The 19,465-nt window shown below is 41.4% G+C and overlaps 1 protein-coding gene across 5 annotated transcripts in view; it reads left to right on the forward strand.

Annotated features, from left to right (window-relative positions):
• Positions 1-19,465, forward strand: part of LOC140194957 (long-chain-fatty-acid--CoA ligase ACSBG2-like) — a 99,541-nt gene that overhangs the window by 22,504 nt on the left and 57,572 nt on the right. For 4 of the 5 annotated variants that reach the window (XM_072252423.1, XM_072252418.1, XM_072252421.1 and 1 more), the window contains exons 2-3: positions 5,146-5,488; positions 18,043-18,296. In XM_072252423.1, the coding sequence (XP_072108524.1) occupies positions 5,200-5,488; positions 18,043-18,296 (543 nt within the window). In that variant the 5' untranslated portion in view covers positions 5,146-5,199. Of the gene's footprint in view, positions 1-4,444; positions 4,547-5,145; positions 5,489-18,042; positions 18,297-19,465 lie in introns of all 5 variants that reach the window. The other variant, XM_072252419.1, reaches the window with a different exon arrangement.

Consider the following 19,465-nt stretch of genomic DNA (forward strand, 5'->3'; position numbering starts at 1 on the left):
AGGATTGCTGAAGTCGAGTCAGTTGATATCTTGTTTGCAATTAGAGGTGAAAAGATCCACAGCAGCGTGTCCAAGGAGAGGTGGAAGGTTGGAGCTGGGAGAAGAGGTCATCGGTGTAGGGTGGGGAATTCTAGCTGAAGAAGTGTGCTTGGAGACTGAGGCGACAGAAGAGCTGGATGTCGTGGTGAGTGCTGAGCTCACTGAGGTACGCGCAAAGGGGGACAAAGGTAAGGCCCTTGCTGAGTCTGGAACATTCTGTCTCAGAGACGGGAAGGTCAGAAGGCATGGAGAAGACATGGCAGAGATTCGAGCAGGGATCAAAGGGTGGACGAGAGTTGGTGTCAGAGGAGAGGGGAGGGTTGAGGTGTTCAGGGAAGGTAGGGTGGGAGGAAGATGGAGGCTCTGAGGACCCAAAGGGTACTTACCCTTTCTATTTTAGCTTTTCTTTCCAGCATTCCTGTTAACTATCTCCATTTTATGGTGAGCAGAATTTAATTAACACATGCACAAAATGCTGGAGGAACTCAGCAAGTCAGGCAGCACCTATGGATGACAATAAACAGTTGACATTTCAGGCTGAGACACTTTATCAGATCTGGAAAGAAAGGGGGCAGAAGCCAGAATAAGAAGGTGGGGAGGAGAAGGAGTACAAGCTGGCAGATGATAGGTGAGACCAGCTGCAGGGGAGGGTAGGTGGGTGGGGGAGGGGATGAAGTATGAATTTGGAAGGGGATAGGTAAAAGACCCAAAAGGGGAAGGGGGAAGAAAAAGGAATCTGATGGAAGAAGGGAAGGAGGAAGTGAAGCAGAGGGAGGTAATAGGCATGGGAGAAGAAAACCAGAATGGGGAATATTCTCCTCCATTGATGCTGCCCGACTTGCTGGGCTCCATCATTTCATTTGTGTTACTCAAGATTTCCACTACCTGCAGAATTTCAATACCTGATCAGCACACGATAGAAATCGATACTGGTACCTTCAGTGTATTTCTACCTGTGTGTTAACTTGGATGTTAATATAGAAGGAAGGATTACTAAGTTTGCAAATATGTAAAATTGGTGGTGGTGTGGATAGTGAAAAGGATTGTCTGGAGCTGCAGAAAAATATTGACATACTGATAAATTGGACAGAGCAGTGGCAGATGGCATTTAATAGTGATGAGTGTGAAGTGATCCATTTTGAATAAAATCGGACAAACACAACTAAGAATAGTGTTCTGGGAATTAGTAAGGAGCAGTGTACAAGTCCAGAGATTTCTACATGTGGCAGCAAAGACAGGGTGGTAAGAGAATGCATACAGGATACTAGCCTTCATTAACTGGGTAATACAATATAAGAGTAAGGAAGTTGTGGTACAGCTTTATAATATTGATGAAGATACAACCAGAGTATATGCAGTTTTGGTTACCCTATTGTTGAAGTTGTATATCATTAAAAGGATTTTGTTGGATTATGTAGATAATTGATGCATTATTAACTGCTATTGGCAAAGTACCGTACAAATGGAGAAAAGACATGGCTCAATTTGGTATTCCCATTGAGAAAGCCTAAATGCAGTCTCTTTACCTCATCTATTTGTTCACCAACTAGATTCACACTTAATTGCTTTCTAGAATGCAGTCCACACATAGTGCTGTTTTATTGTCTTGCAATCCTTATGTATGATGTTCTTAAAGGTAAACGTGTTCTTAATGTGGATACAAGAAAATGACTGTTTTGGCTAATGTTTCCTTCTTTCCTAAGGTACTCTTCCCACACAGTTCTGCACTGCCACGTAAAACCACTCTGCCCTGGTTTGGTATCTTGGAACCAAAATCAGAAATAAAGGCTTAAATGCTGCTGTTCCCAACACTGAACCTTGTCAAGTAACTGTTGTTACCCAGCTGGTCACCGTTTTATTGATATCCCTCCCAGAAAACCTCTATTCAGATCCCTAAACAGTCCTTACAGGTGAGGCAACACTTCACCTGCAAACCTGCCGGGGTTGTCTATTGTGTCTGGTGCTCCCGATGCGGCCTTCCCTACATCGGTGAGACCCGTTGTAAATTGGGAGGATTACTTTGTCGAGGACCTCCCCTCCATCCACTAAAAGTGGAACTTCTGGGTGGCCTATCATTTTAATTCTGATTCCCATTCCGACATGTCGGTCCATGGCTTCTTGTGCCAACAATGAGGCCACCCTCGGTGTGGATTACCAACACCTTATATTCCGCCTGGGTGGTCTCCAACCTGATGGTATGAATACTGAGATCTCCTTGTGGTTTAAAAAAAAAATTCCCTCCCCTCCCCACTTTTTCTGTTCCCCATTCTAGCCTCTTGCCTCTTCTCACCAACCTATCACCTTCTGTTAACCCTCCTCCTTGCTGGAACCGGGCGACCATCGAATCTTATTCATTATCGTTAAAAGGGTACTTAGGCATCCATCCGGGTAATGCTAGAATAGTTGTCTGTGCCTTTAGGTGGAGATGGTGATGTCATTACGCAGGCGCAGGATAGTGGGGCGACTATTTTTGTTTTCAGCAGAAGAAGCTGGTGGGGCTTTGGGATTAAGTTCTTCCCAAAGATACTGGGCTTGGTGAGGAACGGTGAGTATTAATTGACAATATCCATGTGAATTTGTTTTACGCTTGTCGGCGAATCGAGAATATTGGTAATTTGACATGCTTTACATGTGGATGCTTTAGATTTTCACAAGTGAAGGCATCGGCACTGTCTAGCGTGGATTGTGCAAAGTTCCTTACTGGCCAAGTAGGTCAGTCTTCCTGTAACTTAACTACCAGGCAACATCTTGTAAAAGTTGTACCAAAGTGTACTTTTGTCTAACTTTATTGTATCATGACTGATTGTGAATGTAACTGCGTAACGTGAATGTTTAGCCTCTGTTTGGAAACTTAGCAAGTGCATACTAAAAGGGAGTAGATGTCTTAGATGAGATGTATTTGCTTACATTTTCGCTGCTATGTATAAGATACAGGGTTGGTGGGATTCTAATGTTATTTGTATTGTGTTCCTTCAGAATTGCCACTACGTTATTAGTTCCATATTACTGTAGTTTTGTGCGGTTTGCTTTATGTATTTTTATACTGCATACGCAATTTGTCGATACACAGGTGCGTGGATTGAAAGTTAAACTGAGATTGTAACGGCAGGAACTGGTTGTAAATTCGTTCGTTTTGTTTTGAGACCCTCTTCCGGCACTAAAACATCTAAAACAGATAAAGGAATTAAAACCCAAAAAAATATTTGTTATCCTGAGTGCGTACTTTTCCCCAGGCTACAAAATTCCCTTTCTCTTATGGCCCACTCTCCTCTCCAATCAGATTCCTGCCTCTCCAGCCCTTCATCTTTCCTACCCTATTGGTTTCAACTATCACCTTCTTGCCTTCCTCCTTCCCCCTCCCCCCCCACCTGTATTCTGGCATCCTCCCTTTTCCTTTCCAGTACTGAAGAAGAGCCTTGCTCCAAAATATTTCCGTAGATGCTGCCTGACCTGCTGAGTTTCTCCAACATTTTGTGTGTGTTGCTTTGGATTTCCAGCATCTGCAGAATTTTTCGTGTTCACCATTTTATTGGTTGTTTCCCCTCGTGTCTGCCTGCGTAGCCACTGTTTACACACTATTGGGTACAACAATAGGGCTTTTACATTCTGACTGTCGCCCTGAATTTGCCCAGTGAACACGTGCATGGCAGATTTTGAATCTTGATCATTATTGGATAAAACTGAAGCGCATAACCATTTGAACGCTGTTTTTCAAGAGGGGTCCTGATGGAAGGTCTTGTCTTTCTTCCTCTCCTCAGATACTGCCTGACCTGCTGAGTTCCACCAGCATTGTGTGTGTGTGTTGGTGTTACTTTGGATTTCCAGCATGTGCAGAATCTCTTGTGTTCTCAGTATGGGTGTTTTCTAAATTTCCAATACCAGTACTAATTTTTAATAACTCTCAATATGATAACTTAATGTATAATTGAGAGTGAAAGACTTGTAATTAACCTTTTCATTCAGAAGAGTTGTTAGTATTAATTCAATGTCTAATCATTGTAAAAATGCACATCATTGATGAGGTTAAAAAGTAAAATGTCCTGTTTTACTGTATTGAATGCTCTTCCTTCCAATTACTTCATGCTTTGAACTTCCAAAAGTCTTGTTGACCAGAGCATTCTGGAAGTCCATTTATGCTCTGTAAACTATTTAGTATTGGACCGCATTTCACTCCCACTGAAGTTTAATGGTATGCATTTATACAGATTAATAGCTTTAGAAGAGCTTTAATTCTCAATTATAAAGTATTATGGGTCTTGATGGTGCTTTGCAGAGAAGCTGGAAGAGGGGAATTGTAACTTGATAATGTTGTCACTTGTTTTTTTTGTCACTTGCCATCTCCTACTCCCCATCCCAAGCTGAAATAGGTCATGTGGTTTAATTTGGCTCTGATGCTCTTTTACAGATGTTTTTAACAGAAGGGTTGTGCATAAATGCAGTTATTGCCAGTCCTTCGTCCTTCCATTGTAATTGCAAAGGCAACAGCTGGGTAGTCTCTTTAGTCATTGTAAGTTGCTTGCTTTTTGTATCATATTAATTTGTAAAAATTAAGTTTTCCCATTTCCTAATTCTGTTTGCTTTATTTTTCTTTTGCTGAAAGTGGTTGAAGTTCTGCAGTCTGATAATAATGGTTTTAAACGACGCTTCTGTGGCCACTGATACGATCTCCAGCACTAAACTATTTTTGGCAAGGTTTATTAGTCTAGGTGTAAACATGAATTTATCCTAATAAGTTTTTAAGATCTTTTCTCATGAGGTGTGCAAGGTATTAATTAATTAGAGCTGTATTGAACTTAATTTGGAAAAAAAATTAATGTTAATAGTTGAAACATGACAAAAATTGGACTTTACAGTAAAATATGCCAGAATCCAATGCTAAAATTTTCTTGTTTGTAATTAATATGACAAACATATGAAGAATGAAAGTAATGTCCAATGAGCAGTCATTCCTCACTGAAGAGCTGAATTCTATACATCAAGTAGGCTCAATTCAATTTTTCTTTCCCCATGTTAGGTTCATATTAGGTTCTTTTTGTTACCTTAATGATACATGAATTTAAACCCCACTGTATTTCTGAGAGTAATATTGGATATTTGTTTCTGCAGCTTTATTTTTAAAAAAATCACGGTCCTGACGAAATCCTTTCTTCAGATTTGTGGATGGGTGAAATCCTCGATGGCAATTCCTGGCCCGGTGATGCAGGTGGTGATACAAGGTCCTCTGTCTTGCAGCAGGGTAAAGATGAGGAAGAACTATTGGAAACTATAAATGATTCCCTTGGGAATTCTGAGCAACAAGTGGAAGGAACTTCTCCGAATGTACCAAGTTTGGCAGATTGCAACACTTCAAACTCTGCGAAAATGGAAAAGAAGAAAAAGGACGATTCTATAACCAACAAGGGAAAGCAAAGAAAATCTGCTTCAATTGTAACGCAATTAGTGGGAACAGGTAGCTTAGTTGTTTTATCAATATCTTAAATTGTAATCTATCTGTTGTTCGTAAAATTACTACCTGTGACTAAAATCTGACTTATAAAAGATATGCATACTATTATGAGATGACCTTCCACTTTCAGAACATCTAGAGAATTCATGTTTGCAGCATGAAGGATGTTAATTATTTATAGAATGCTCACAATGTTTTCTCTGAAAAGGTTTATTTCCAGATGATGTACAAGAATAATAAAATTAACATAGAAATTCACAGCACAGGAGACCATTCCATGGCGGTACTTGGGTTAATTTATGGATTTAGCGATACAGCATGGAGGAGGCTATTCTGGTCCTTTGAGCTGTGCTGCCCCAGCAACCCTGCAACCCCTATTAACCCATACCTACTCACAGGACAGTTAACCTACCCGCTACATCTTTGGAATGTGGGAAGAAACCGGAGGGCCTGGAATAAAACCCCATGCATTCCACAGGAAGGACATACAGAGACTCCTTACGGAACGATGTCAGAATTGAACTCCGAGCGCTGGAATGCCACAAGCTGTAATAGCGTTGTGCTAACTGCTATGCCACCGTGGTTAATCTCTCATCTCAGCACTTGTTCTGTGGGTTATGCCTCCAAAAGCCTATCCAGATATGTACTTAAATATGTTGGTACTTTATGTCTCTTCTACCCTTTCAGGCAGTGAGTTCTAGACCCCTCTGCTCATTAGATGATTTTTTTTTCCCCCTCTCTGTTATGCCAAAAGGTTTGTGGATCCGGCTGGTAAGACAGAAAGGCACAAATTCCCCTTAGCGGTTTCAAAACTTCATTCATAAGGACAGAATAAAGCAAGCATTAAAATACTTAACCAGATGTGCGTGGCCCCCCTCACTGCAGCATTTCATATCAGTGGGTATAGAAGTAGAGGGGCCGGGGGCTCAGTACAGAATCTGCTGGGGCCTCACTGACGTGCTGGATTGTGAACTGTGCTGCGGATTGGGCAGGGTGAGAGGCGAGAGTGCCCGTGCATGTCTAGATGACCTCTAATCCCTCTAGCAAAGAACTTAAATCCATGTTGTTTACTTACAAACTGTGCGGCTAAGGGAAATGAGTCCCTTCTGTTTACCCAGTGTACATTACTCCGTTAAATGTAATGGGGAGAAGGCAGGAGAATGGGGTTGAGAGGGATAATAAGTCAACCAAGATTGAATGGTGGAGCAAACTTGGTGGGCCAAATGGCCTAATTCTGCTCCTTTATTTAACTGTCTTTGTGGTCTTAAACTATTTTCAGTCTCCATTGTTCTAGAGGAACTAACTCCAGACTAAACCATCTCTTATCATGACTGTAATGACCCTGCAACCTCACATACTTAGCATTTTCCACAGTGTTATCATGTTTTTCTCTGTTGTGCAGTAAAGAACTTTTACACTGACCTAGTAGTGGTGCAGTTAATATTTCATTTTGCGTTATCTGAACATCCTTGTCCTGGCCAAACAAGAAGCACCACATCCAATATGCTCTTTTAATCACCTTACCTACCTGGCCTTGTGTTCAGGGATTTGTCAACACACAATCAATGTTACTGTTGAGTTAACCAAAAAAAAAATCTTACCAGCCTTTTCTAATGTTGCAACATGCATAGTCCTGCTTGTAATGTCACTGTCACAGATTGTACGGAAAGATAGGCAGCAAGGAGACCTTATCCCAAACTAGTGCTTACCACATTATTTTCACAAGTCCCAGAGTAGATTTGAAGATTATTTTTCTCTCTCTTCACTCCGTCTCAGCCCTGCTTTGTGAACGGCGAGGGCAGACGCAGAACAGTAAAAAAGCAAAATAGAAGGGGAGATTTGATTGACGTCCAGTATCAGATTCATTCAATTATCATGTACATCAAAACATACGGTGTATTGTATCGATGCGTTGCCCACCAACGCAACCTAAGAATGTGCTGGACATGCCTGGCAAGTATTGTCACACATTCCAGCACCAACATAGCATGTTCACCATGTTCAGCAGAACAACACTGCATAACAAGCCCCGTTCCCACCCTTGCACACACAGACAAAGCTCCAACCCCAGGACAGGCTGCCTCCTGCCCTGGAGCCAACGGTTCCTGGTCCTGGTCTCTCAGACTCGTAGACGTCAGGCAATGAGGCACTGTTAGATCGGATTGTGGGGAATGAGGAGGGTCACTTAATTCACATGTTAGATGGAGAACACTTGGGGAGAAGTGATCATCACATAATGAGGCTTGGTTAATAAGGAAATGTCCAAAGTGAAATTTCACTGGGTTAAGAAGGGACCCAAAAATCAAATCAAAACTGCAGATGCTGTAAATCTGAAACAAAATTAGAAACTGCTTGGAAAAAACTCAGTGATTCGGACAGAATCTGTGGAGGAGGAGGCGACCCATCCAGGATTGAATGGAATAAAATAATGGGAGTAAAACTCAAAGAACAAAGGTAAAAGTGAGACTAGATATTTCTGAGTATAGGCTGGGCATCTTGTCACAAAGGAAAAAGGTAGAGTTAACAAAGCTAAAGTTCCTTGGACGACAAGGAAAGTGAAGATAACGAAGGGAAAAAGCTATCCGATCAACGTTAGTTGAATAACACCATCAAGAACCGGCCTGAGCACAGGTCACTCTGAGTGGAAGGGAAAAAAGGAAAATGTAACTAAGAATGCGAGAAGAGTATTAGCAGTTAAAGCCTTCACATCAGATGAAGGTTCTCAACCTGAAACGTTGACTCTCCATTTCCCTCCTCAGATACTGCCTGACCTGCTGAGTTTCCGCAACAGTTTCAGATTCCAGCCCTTCAGTCTCTCGCCTCTCATAGAGAGGTGACTACCAGTTATCATATAAGGAATCCAAAAATAGTCAATGGATGTATAAATAGAAAGCCGACACTAGGTGGAAGGTGTAACCCATTAGGTATAAAGAAAGTAAATCTTTTCTAATGTTGATGGTCATTGCGATAGATGTAAAACTGAGATAGCTACACTGACACATATGTTTTGGTCTTGTTCTATATTGGAACAGTTCTGGAAGTCGGTGTTTTCAACAATTTCTAAAGCACCTAAAATTAATTTACAACCTAATAAATTAACTGCTTTTTGGAATAATTCCTCAAAATATTTATGGTATTTCTGTGTCTGACCAACATGTTATTGCACTTGTTACATTGATAGCTAGGAGGGCCATTTTGTTGAAGTGGAAGGATACATCACCTCCCACTTTGTCACAATGGTTCTCTCAAGTGATGTTATGTCTTAGTTTGGAGAAAATTAGAAGTCGAACCTTTGAACCTTTATTTGACTTCGAGAAAAGATGGGGCTCATTTACTCGTTATTATCGTTTGAGTTAATTGATATAATTTTTCCACGATCTAATTGTAAATTTTTTAGTATATTTTCTTGCTGGCCATTTGATGTTTATTTTTAGAAGCTTTTTGTATGACGCATGACTCCGGGGTTGTACACCTAATGGGTTCTTTCTTTTTCTCTCACTTTTCTGCTTAGTAGGTTTTTTTTGTTATCACAATTTTTTTTCAATCTTTAAGATAATGTTTTTTTTTGAGGCATTGTAAGTGTGGTTACTTCGATGTACTCATGTTATTCTTCCTGTATAATATAACAATAAAAAGATTTGAAAAGAAAGGAATAAAGAACGTACATTGCAGCAGAAGGCGTAGCTGGAATGCCCAGAAATAAAATTGGCCATCAAGCTTCATCTGAACTAGAATGTTTACATATAATATTGTCCTATCTGCACGTAGAGATGGAGTAGAAAACACAGCTTTTCCTGCACTTTCCATTGCTCTGTGCAATTTTTATTTTAGAGATGCAGTACAGTAACAGGCCCTGTTTGCCCAACAGCTGCACTACCCAGTTACACCCATGTGACTAATTAATGTACTAATTAATGTGGAAGGGAACTCAAGCACCCAGAGGAAGCCCATGCTGTCTCGGGAAGAACATGTAGATGCCAGCAGAATTAAACTCTGGTTACTGGAGTTACTGACGCAAACTTTTATACTACTGCGCCCCCCCCACCCCCCACCGATCACCCTGGGCATCTCTGAGTGTCCTTGATAATTGCTCTCATGGAAATTGTTTAAAAGATTTGTTTAATTACTTCAGGAAGAATTGGATGGGCATCAGATTTTTGGCTTTGTCCATCAGAGTACGTGTGAACATCAAATCCATAGAATCACAGACATCATGGAGGAGTAATTTGTCCCACATAACTCTGTAAACTTTTCTCTTCAAATATTTATTCAATTTCCTTCTGAAATAGAGAATCATTTTCATCAACCATGCCGCAGATTGTAACACTTACATATATAAAAACTTAATTCATCTTATTTTCAAGGACTCTTCATCTCATGTTCTTGATATTGCTTTTTTTTGGTGCATTAGCACCGTTAGTTGTCTCTTGCACATTGGTTGTTTGTCCTGTTGGGTGCAGTCTTTCATTGGTTCTATTATGTTTCTTGGATCTACTGTGTATGTCTAAAAGCAAACATATATGTCAACATATGTATATGGTGACATAAATGTACCTTGATAAATTTATTTTGAACTTTTGAACTATGAACTTAAATTTCTTGTTTTTGATTATAATCCTGTGAATGGGAATGGTCCCACTGTACTAATTTTATAATACTACAACCTTAAGCAAAACCATTCAGCCCATCAAGTACATAAAACCATTAGATATAGGAACAATATTGGGCCATTTGGCCCATTGAGTCTGCTCCACCATTTCATCATGGCTGATCCATTTTCCTCTCAGCCCCGGTCTCCTGCCTTCTGCGTGTATCCCTTCATGCCCTGACTAATCAAGAATCTATCAGCCTTAAAGATACCCAATGACTTGGCATCCACAGCCGCCCCTGACAATTAATGCCACTCTCTGGCTTAAGAAATTCCTTCTCATTTCCATTCTAAAAGGAGGCCCGTCTATTCTGAGGCTGTGTCCTATGGTCTTGGACTCTCCCACCATAAGAAACATCCTCTTCACATCCCTCTTTTGAGGCCTTTCAACATTTGATAGGTTTCATGAGGTCACCCCTCATTCTTCTGAATTCCAATGAATACAGGCCCAGAGTCATCAAATGCTCTTCATACGCTTTTCGTGCACCTTCTTAGAACCATCTGCAATGTTAGCACATCCTTTCTTCGATAAAGGGCCCAAACTGCTGTTCAGTGTCACCTCTCTTTTACACTTTATGTATCTGAAGAACCTTATGATATACTCTTTAATATTATTGACTAGCTTCCCCTTGTATTTCATTTTTTCCTCCTTAATGATTTTTTTTTTACTTGCTTTCTGTTGGTTTTTAAAAGCTTCCTGATCCTCTAACTTCCTACAAAGTTTTTCTCTAATATAAGCCCGCTCTTTGGCTTTTATGTTTGTTTTGGCTTCTCTTGTTAGCCACAGTTGTGTCATCTTGCCTTTAGAACACTTCTTCCTCTTTGGGGTGTATACAGTATGTTGTGTGCATTCTGAATTGCTCTCACAAATTCCAGCCATTACTGCTCTACCATCATTCCTGCCAGTGTTCTTTTCCAATCAATTTTGGTCAGCTCCTCTCTCATGCCTCTGTAACTCTATTTACTCCAGTGTAATACTGATACATCTGACTTTAGTTTCTCCTCCTCAAATTAAAGGGTGAATTCTACTATATTATGATCACTTGCCCTAAGGGTTCCTTTACCTTAAAGTCTGTGATCAATTCTGGTTCATTGCACAACACCCAATCCAGAAAAGCTGATCACCTAGCGGGCTCAACCACAAGCTGCTCTAAAAAGCCACCCTGTAGGCATTCTAGAAATTCACTTTCTTGGGATCCAGCACCAACCTGATTTTCTGAATCTACCTGCATATCGAAATCCCCCATGACTATTAAAACATTGCCCTTTTGGCATGCATTTTCTATCTCCCATTGTAATTTGTAGACCACACTTCTGTTTGGGTGTCTCTACAGTGCCTATATATATATATATATATATATATATATATATATAAAAAGTATTCACTTCTCTTGGAAGTTTTCATGTTTTTTTGTTTTACAACATTGAATTACAGTGGATTTAATTTGTTTTTTTGACACTGATCAACAGAAAAATACTCTTATCATGTCAAAGTGAAAGCATCTCTACAAAGATGCCACTCGTTTCTAATGTTTTGATTTCATTTTTTTAACTATCGGAGAAACGCCACTCCCTCTGCCTTTCTGCCTGTCCTTTTGAAGCAATGTATATCCCTAGACGCTAAGCTCCCAGCTATAATCTTTCTTTCAGCTACAATTCAGTGACGCTCACAAGGTTATATATGCTAATCTGTAACTGCTATGTTCATCTACCTTATTTCGTATTCTTTGTGCATTCAAATATAACAACTTCAGTCCTGTATTCAGCCTTTTCAATTTTGTCTGTCTTTTACATTGAAACTCATCCCATTCACTGCAATTTTGCGCTATCACCAACCTCTCCTGGCTAGCAGTCTCACTACACACTGCCTCTGTTTGTAAACCAACTACCTCATCCTCAGCTCTATCACTGTGGTTGCCACCCCCCTTCCAAATTAGTTTAAACCCTCCTGGACAACTCTAGAAAATCTGCCTGCAAGATTATTGGACCCCGTCCGTCCAGGTGTAACCTGTCCCTTTTGGACAGATCATCCCTTCCCCAGAAGAGATGCCAATGATCCATAAATCTGAACTCCTGGCCCCTGCACTGGTTCCTCGGCCTCATATTCACGTATAGCCATACTTGCCCTCACTGGTGCATGGCATAGGCATCAATCCAGAGATAGAAAGGTTGTGAGTGGTGGTAAAAATCTTCTGAGGTGTATATATTTCAATGCTAGGAGTATTGCGGGGAAGGCAGATGAGTTGAGGTCGTGGATTGACACGTGGAATTATGATGTTATAGCAATTAGTGAAACTTGGCTACAGGAGGGGCAGGACTGGCAGCTTAATATTCCAGGGTTCCGATGTTTCAGATGTGATCGAGGCAGAGGAATGAAAGATGGGGGAGTAGCATTGCTTGTTAGGGAAAATATTACAGTAGTGCTCAGGCAGGACAGATTAGAGGGCTTATCTACTGAGTCCTTATGGGTGGAGCTGAGAAACAAGAAAGGTATGGCCACATTAGTGGGATTGTATTACAGACCACCCAATAGTCAACGAGACTTGGAAGAGCAAATCTGCAGAGAGATAGCAGGCAACTGCAGGAAACATAAAGTTGTGGTGGTAGGGGATTTTAATTTTCCATACATTGATTGGGACTCCCGTACTGTTAGGGGTCTAGATAGTTTAGAGTTTGTAAAATGTGTTCAGGAAAGTTTTTCTAAATCAATATATAGAGGGACCAACTAGAGGAGATGCAATATTGGATCTCCTGTTAGGAAACAAGTTAGGACAAGTGACAGAAGTCTGTGTAGGGGAGCACTTTGGTTCCAGTGATCATAACACCATTAGTTTCAATTTGATCATGGACAAGGATAGATCTGGTCCTGGGGTTGAGGTTCTGAACTGGAAGAAGGCCAAATTTGAAGAAATGAGAAAGGATCTAAAAAGCGTGGATTGGGACAGGTTGTTCTCTGGCAAAGATGTGATTGGTAGGTGGGAAGCCTTCAAAGGGGAAATTTTGAGAGTGCAGAGTTTGTATGTTCCTGTCAGGATTAAAGGCAAAGTGAATAGGAATAAGGAACCTTGGTTCTCAAGGGATATTGCAACTCTGATAAAGAAGATGAGGGAGTTGTATGAAATGTATAGGAAACAGGGAGTAAATCAGGTGCTTGAGGAGTATAAGAAGTGCAAGAAAATACTTAAGAAGGAAATCAGGAGGGCTAAAAGAAGACATGAGGTTGCCTTGGCAGTCAAAGTGAAGGATAATCCAAAGAGCTTTTACAGGTATATTAAGAGCAAAAGGATTGTAAGGGATAAAATTGTTCCTTTTGAAGATCAGAGTGGTCGGCTATGTGCGGAACCAAAGGAAATGGGGGAGATCTTAAATAGGTTTTTTGCGTCTGTATTTACTAAGGAAACTGGCATGAAGTCTATGGAATTGAGGGAATCAAGTAGTGAGATCATGGAAACTGTACAGATTGAAAAGGAGGAGGTGCTTGCTGTCTTGAGGAAAATTAAAGTGGATAAATCCCCGGGACCTAACAGAGTGTTCCCTCGGACCTTGAAGGAGACTAGTGTTGAAATTGTGGGGGCCCTGGCAGAAATATTTAAAATGTCGCTGTCTACAGGTGAGGTGCCGGAGGATTGGAGAGTGGCTCATGTTGTTCCGTTGTTTAAAAAAGGATTGAAAAGTAATCCGGGAAATTATAGGCCGATGAGTTAAACGTCGGTAGTAGGTAAGTTATTGGAGGGAGTACTAAGAGACAGAACCTACAAGCATTTGGATAGACAGGGGCTTATTAGGGAGAGTCAACATGGCTTTGTGCGTAGTAGGTCATGTTTGACCAATCTATTGGAGTTTTTCGAGGAGGTTACCAGGAAAGTGGATGAAGGGAAGGCAGTGGATATTGTCTACATGGACTTCAGTAAGGCCTTTGACAAGGTCCCGCATGGGAGGTTAGTTAGGAAAATTCAGTCGCTAGGTATACATGGAGAGGTGGTAACTTGGATTAGACATTGGCTCAATGGAAGATGCCAAAGAGTGGTAGTAGAGAATTGCTTCTCTGAGTGGAGGCCTGTGACTAGTGGTGTGCCACAGGGATCAGTGCTGGGTCCATTGTTATTTGTCATCTATATCAATCATGTGGATGATAATTTGGATCAGCAAATTGGATCAGCAAATGTGCTGATGATACAAAGATTGGAGATGTAGTAGACAGTGAGGAAGGTTTTCAGAGCCTGCAGAGGGACTTGGACCATCTGGAAAAATGGGCTGAAAAATGGCAGATGGAGTTTAACACAGGCAAGTGTGAGGTATTGCATGTTGGAAGGACAAACCAAGGTAGAACATACAGGGTTAATGGTAAGGCACTGAGGAGTGCAGTAGAACAAAGGGATCTGGGAATACAGATACAAAATTCCCTAAAAGTGGCGTCACAAGTAGATAGGGTCGTAAAGAGAGCTTTTGGTACATGGGCCTTTATTAATCAAAGTATTGAGTATAAGAGCTGGAATGTTATGATGAGGTTGTTAAGGCATTGGTGAGGCCGAATCTGGAGTATTGTGTTCAGTTTTGGTCACCAAATTACAGGAAGGATATAAATAAGGTTGAAAGAGTGCAGAGAAGGATTACAAGGATGTTGCCAGGACTTGAGAAACTCAGTTACAGAGAAAGGTTGAATAGGTTAGGACTTTATTCACTGGAGCGTAGAGGAATGAGGGGAGATTTGATAGAGGTATATAAAATTATGATGGGTATAGATAGAGTGAATGCAAGCAGGCTTTTTCCACTGAGGCAAGGGAGGAAAAAAAACCAGAGGACATGGGTTAAGGGTGAGGGGGGAAAAGTTTAAAGGGAACATTGGGGGGGCTTCTTCACACAGAGAGTGGTGGGAGCATGGAATGAGCTGCCAGATGAGGTGGTAAATGCAGGTTCTTTTTTAACATTTAAGAATAAATTGGACAGATACATGGATGGGAGGTGTATGGAGGGATATGGTCCGTGTGCAGGTCAGTGGGACTAGGCAGAAAATGGTTCGGCACAGCCAAGAAGGCCAAAAGGCCTGTTTCTGTGCTGTAGTTTCTATGGTTTTCTATGGTTTCTATTACTACCCTGGAGGTAGAAAGCTCCCTAACAACTCTCTTCAGGACCTCCTCACCTTTTTACCTATGTCATTTGTGCCAATATGTACCAAGACTCCAGGCTGCTCACCCTTCTCCTTTAGAATGCCATGGACCCTGATCCTGGCACCAGGGAGGCAACATTCCATCCGTGTGTCTCTATGGCGTGCACAGAATCTCATCACTGTGCCTGTCTCTTATCATCACTGTAGTCCTCTTCGCCTCTCTTTTGAGCCACAGCACTAGACTTGGTGCCAGAGACTCGCTCATTGTGGCTCCCCCCTTTAACAGTATCTAAAGTAGTATACTTATTATTGAGGGGAGTGGCCACAGGGGTGCTCTGCACTGGCTGTGCATCTCCCTTCCTTTTCCTGACAGTCACATATTTACCTGTCTTCTGCAACCTAGGGGTGAGTACATCCCTGTACCTCTGATCTATTATCTCTTCATTCTCCTGTATGAGCTGAAAGTTATCGAGCTGCAGCTCCAGTTTCTTAATACGTTGTCTGAGGAACTGCAGCTCGATGCACCTGGTGCAGATGTGTTTATCCAGGAGACTGGCGGTCTTCCAGAACTCCCACGTCTCATACACGGTACAAAACACTGCCCCGGAGCCATTCTCACTGCACTACTGTGCCTGAAGAGATGAGGAATGAAGAATTAAGAATAAAAAAAAGAAACTTGCCAGACATCTACTTCGCCCAAGCCTGATGAGCCAAAGCCACTCCAAACACTGACCCACTCATAACAATGGCCGCTCCACTTGTGCTGGCGTTATTTTTATTTGCCCTCTTTGATGAATCCCGCTCAGTAGATGTAGATTTCTAGAAGAAGAATCTCAGCAATTCAATCACTCACCCTATCCTTAGAGCTGTACAAATTATTCCCTAAATTGCCAAACCAATTTGCTTTCAAAAATTATTGGTTAGTTCCTTTAACACTATTAAAGACAATGAATTCCACATCCTAACTACTGTCCCAGCGAAGTTTCTCCTCATATCCCTCTTACGTCTGTGGAGTATATTGGATACTGAGAGATAACTTTATAAAGGTGTATAAAATCATGAGGAGCATAGATTGGGTGAATGCCAAAGTTTGTGAATCAAGAACTAGAAGGCATGGGTTCAAGGTAAGGGGAAAGGTCTAATAGGAATTTGAGAGGACAACTTTTTTTTCATTCCACACAAGGAGAGTGTTGTATATGTGGAGCAAGCTGCCTGAGGAAATGGTTGATCCAGATACAGTAACTACTTTTCAGACAATTACTATAAATAGGTACACAGATAGGAAAGGTTTGGAAGGCTATAGCCCAAATGCTGTCATTTGGGATTAGCATAGATGGGCTTCCTGGGTCACCATGGACCAGTTGGGCTGTAGGGCCTGTTTCCATGTTGTCTGTATCCTTTTCCCTCGCATCTTAAACCTGTGTTTCCTGGACCTATGACAAATGGGTTCAAGAGCTTTTGGCAGCATTCTCTTGCTTGGTAAAGACCAAAACAAAATACTAATTTAATATTCCAGCTACACCTTCTGCCTCTGTGTACTTTCTTTATCAAACCACCCTTTTCTCTTGAGCTTCTCATCCCGTCAATTCTGGCCCTGTAGCCCCTTATGTCTGTGCTGGATATGACCAGTTTCCTCCTCCAGCTCCACAATGACATGGTGTACGAAGGAAAGGATACTCAGTTTTCTGTGCCTGAAAGAACTGCTTTTGTTGCTGTGACCTATCCATTGCAGACATGATTCAGTTTCTAGGCCAACAACCTTCTCATTCAGCTTGTGATATAGTGGGGCCTTGTGTTTACACAAAAACCTCATTTTTGTGTACCTTTGCTTAGTAATTAAACAGTGGAAGAAAAAAGCATGAAACAGATTTTATGAAGAAATGTGCTGCATGTTAATAATTAATCCTTTATGTAACTAGTGCAAGTTGCCCAGAGAAGATGGGCTGCTTAAATCTCAGGAGGTGAAATGTTTTGTCACCAGTGGAGGTTAACATTTGTGTTCCTGTGATTTAATTCATTTGTGAACTTATTCATCTGTGTGTTTCTGGTTGCCACACTAGGAAGGACGTGATTAAACTAGATAAAGTGCTTTTGTTGTCGTGACCCATTAATAGTCCATTACAGACATCATTCAAAAACTAGAGAGGGTACAGACCAGATGTTGCTTGGATTGGAGCATTTTTATTATAAGGAGGGAATTGGATAGGTAGGTCTGATTTCTGTGTAGTGGAGGAGGCTGAGGTGTGCAAAATTTGGAGAAAGAAAGATAAGTTAGACAGTAAAAATCCTTTCTCCCATGGCAAGGATGTCAGAGACATGAGGACATAGGTTTAAGGTGAGAGTAAGGAGTTTGGGGGGGGGGGGAGTCTTTTACACAGAGCGAGGAATCAGGAATGTGGTGGAGGCAGGTACCCTCATGACATTTGAGAAACATCTAGACAAGTACCATATAGTAAGGCGGGTGGTGCCAGAACACGGTGAGCTTCTCCCTCAGATCCACTCATTACTTCCATTATAATCGTTATACACGTTATTCTGCATTGTTATTGTTTTATCTTGCTCTACCTCAATGTAGTAGAACAATGTGATACACCTTTGTAATGGTTAGATCTGTATGAACAGTATGCCAGGCAAGCTTTTCACTGTATCTCTGTACACGTGACAATAATAAACCAATTTCAATGACCAAAGTCTTGGGAGGCTGTGGACCTAACATGAATGATGAGGAATGAATGGTCACGATGTGCTTAAAGGGCAGCTTTTGTGTTGCACTACTCTATAACTCTGCGAATGCATTTTCAGAATCGTATCCTGCGAAAGTTGCTCCTGCAACCAACTTGTGGAGCACAGGGATGAGCAGTGCGGTCAAGATCCGAATGGAGGAATCTGGTCGAGGGGCAGATTCGCCTCTGACTGTTGGACAGCTGTTTAGCCTGGTGGTTCGAAATTTTGGTCAGCGCGATGCTTTGGCTTTCAAAGTGGATGATCGGTGGGAAAAATTCACCTATCAACAATATTACACTCAATGCCGAACTGCTGCTAAAAGCTTTCTTAAGGCAAGTGCATTCTAGCCTCCTTAAAGCAATTCCTGCATGGAATAACTTCAATTATAGAAGCATAATTTAATATGCAAGATGTTTAAATTTGAGTAATTTCTTTCCCAGTAAGACTTGGTCCTCCGTATCACGTCTACTGACTCCTGTACGAATCTAGTGCAGATGATGGGTTCAGTGGAGCTGGTCAATCTTCTTTGCCTGTTGTGTTACTGACGTCCTGCCCCCGAAACACCTTCGACAAGCTTTGATAGGAACCAAGACTGAGGCAGGGCTCAGTATGTTGAGACTTGATGTTGTTGTTAAGTGCTGTTGAGTCGATGTCGACTCATGATACTGTAGTGATCCATAGGATTTTTGTGGCAAGAAGGATGCCAGGCCTGCCTTCCGTGCAGATGCTGCTGCTGGGACCTGGCCAGATTCGAACTCGCAACCATCCACCTCAAAGTCCAGTGCTGATGCTGCTACTCCACAGGCCAGCCCAAGCTTTCGTATACACTGGCAATTAAACAATATAAAAATTGTTTTAAATGGGGTTGTAAATGATTCACTTTTGGATCGGATGAAGGTGTCACCCAGAAATTGGTGCATTTAATGATCTATAATAAAGATCTAGGTTTGGGGATACACAGCATAATTTCTAATTTTTTTGATTGCATTAAACACGGCAATAATGTGAGTTGTGAAGGACTCAGTAATAGACTGCAGCAGGACTTAAACATCGAGGAATGGGTCAGGCACATCAGGTAAAGGGTAATGTGAGGCTACAGGAAGAATGAAGAAAGACGTTACAGAATTAAAAATATCCTTCTGAAATGAGGGCAGGGTCAGAGAGCCCCACACATCACTGAAAGTGGCAAGGGTAGGTTGACCAAGCCACTAAGAAGGTAAATACAATTCTGAGCTTTGTTATAAGGCCTTGAGTGTAAAAGTGGTGAAGTTATACTTAATCTTCATAAAACATGCTTCTGACCTCAACCGGAATACCCAGTTCAACTCTGGTCACAATGTTATAAAGGAAAGATGTGAAGGAACTGAGAAAAGATTTACGAGAGTGGTCTCAAGGACGAGGTAATACAATTACAGGAATAAAAAGGGTGAGGCTTCATTAGAGAATGCTAAGTGAAGAGCTGATAGAAGTTTGTAAAATGATGAGGTACCTGGGCAGGAAG

This window comes from Mobula birostris, chromosome 3, assembly GCF_030028105.1.
Source record: "Mobula birostris isolate sMobBir1 chromosome 3, sMobBir1.hap1, whole genome shotgun sequence".
Lineage (NCBI taxonomy): Eukaryota > Metazoa > Chordata > Chondrichthyes > Myliobatiformes > Myliobatidae > Mobula > Mobula birostris.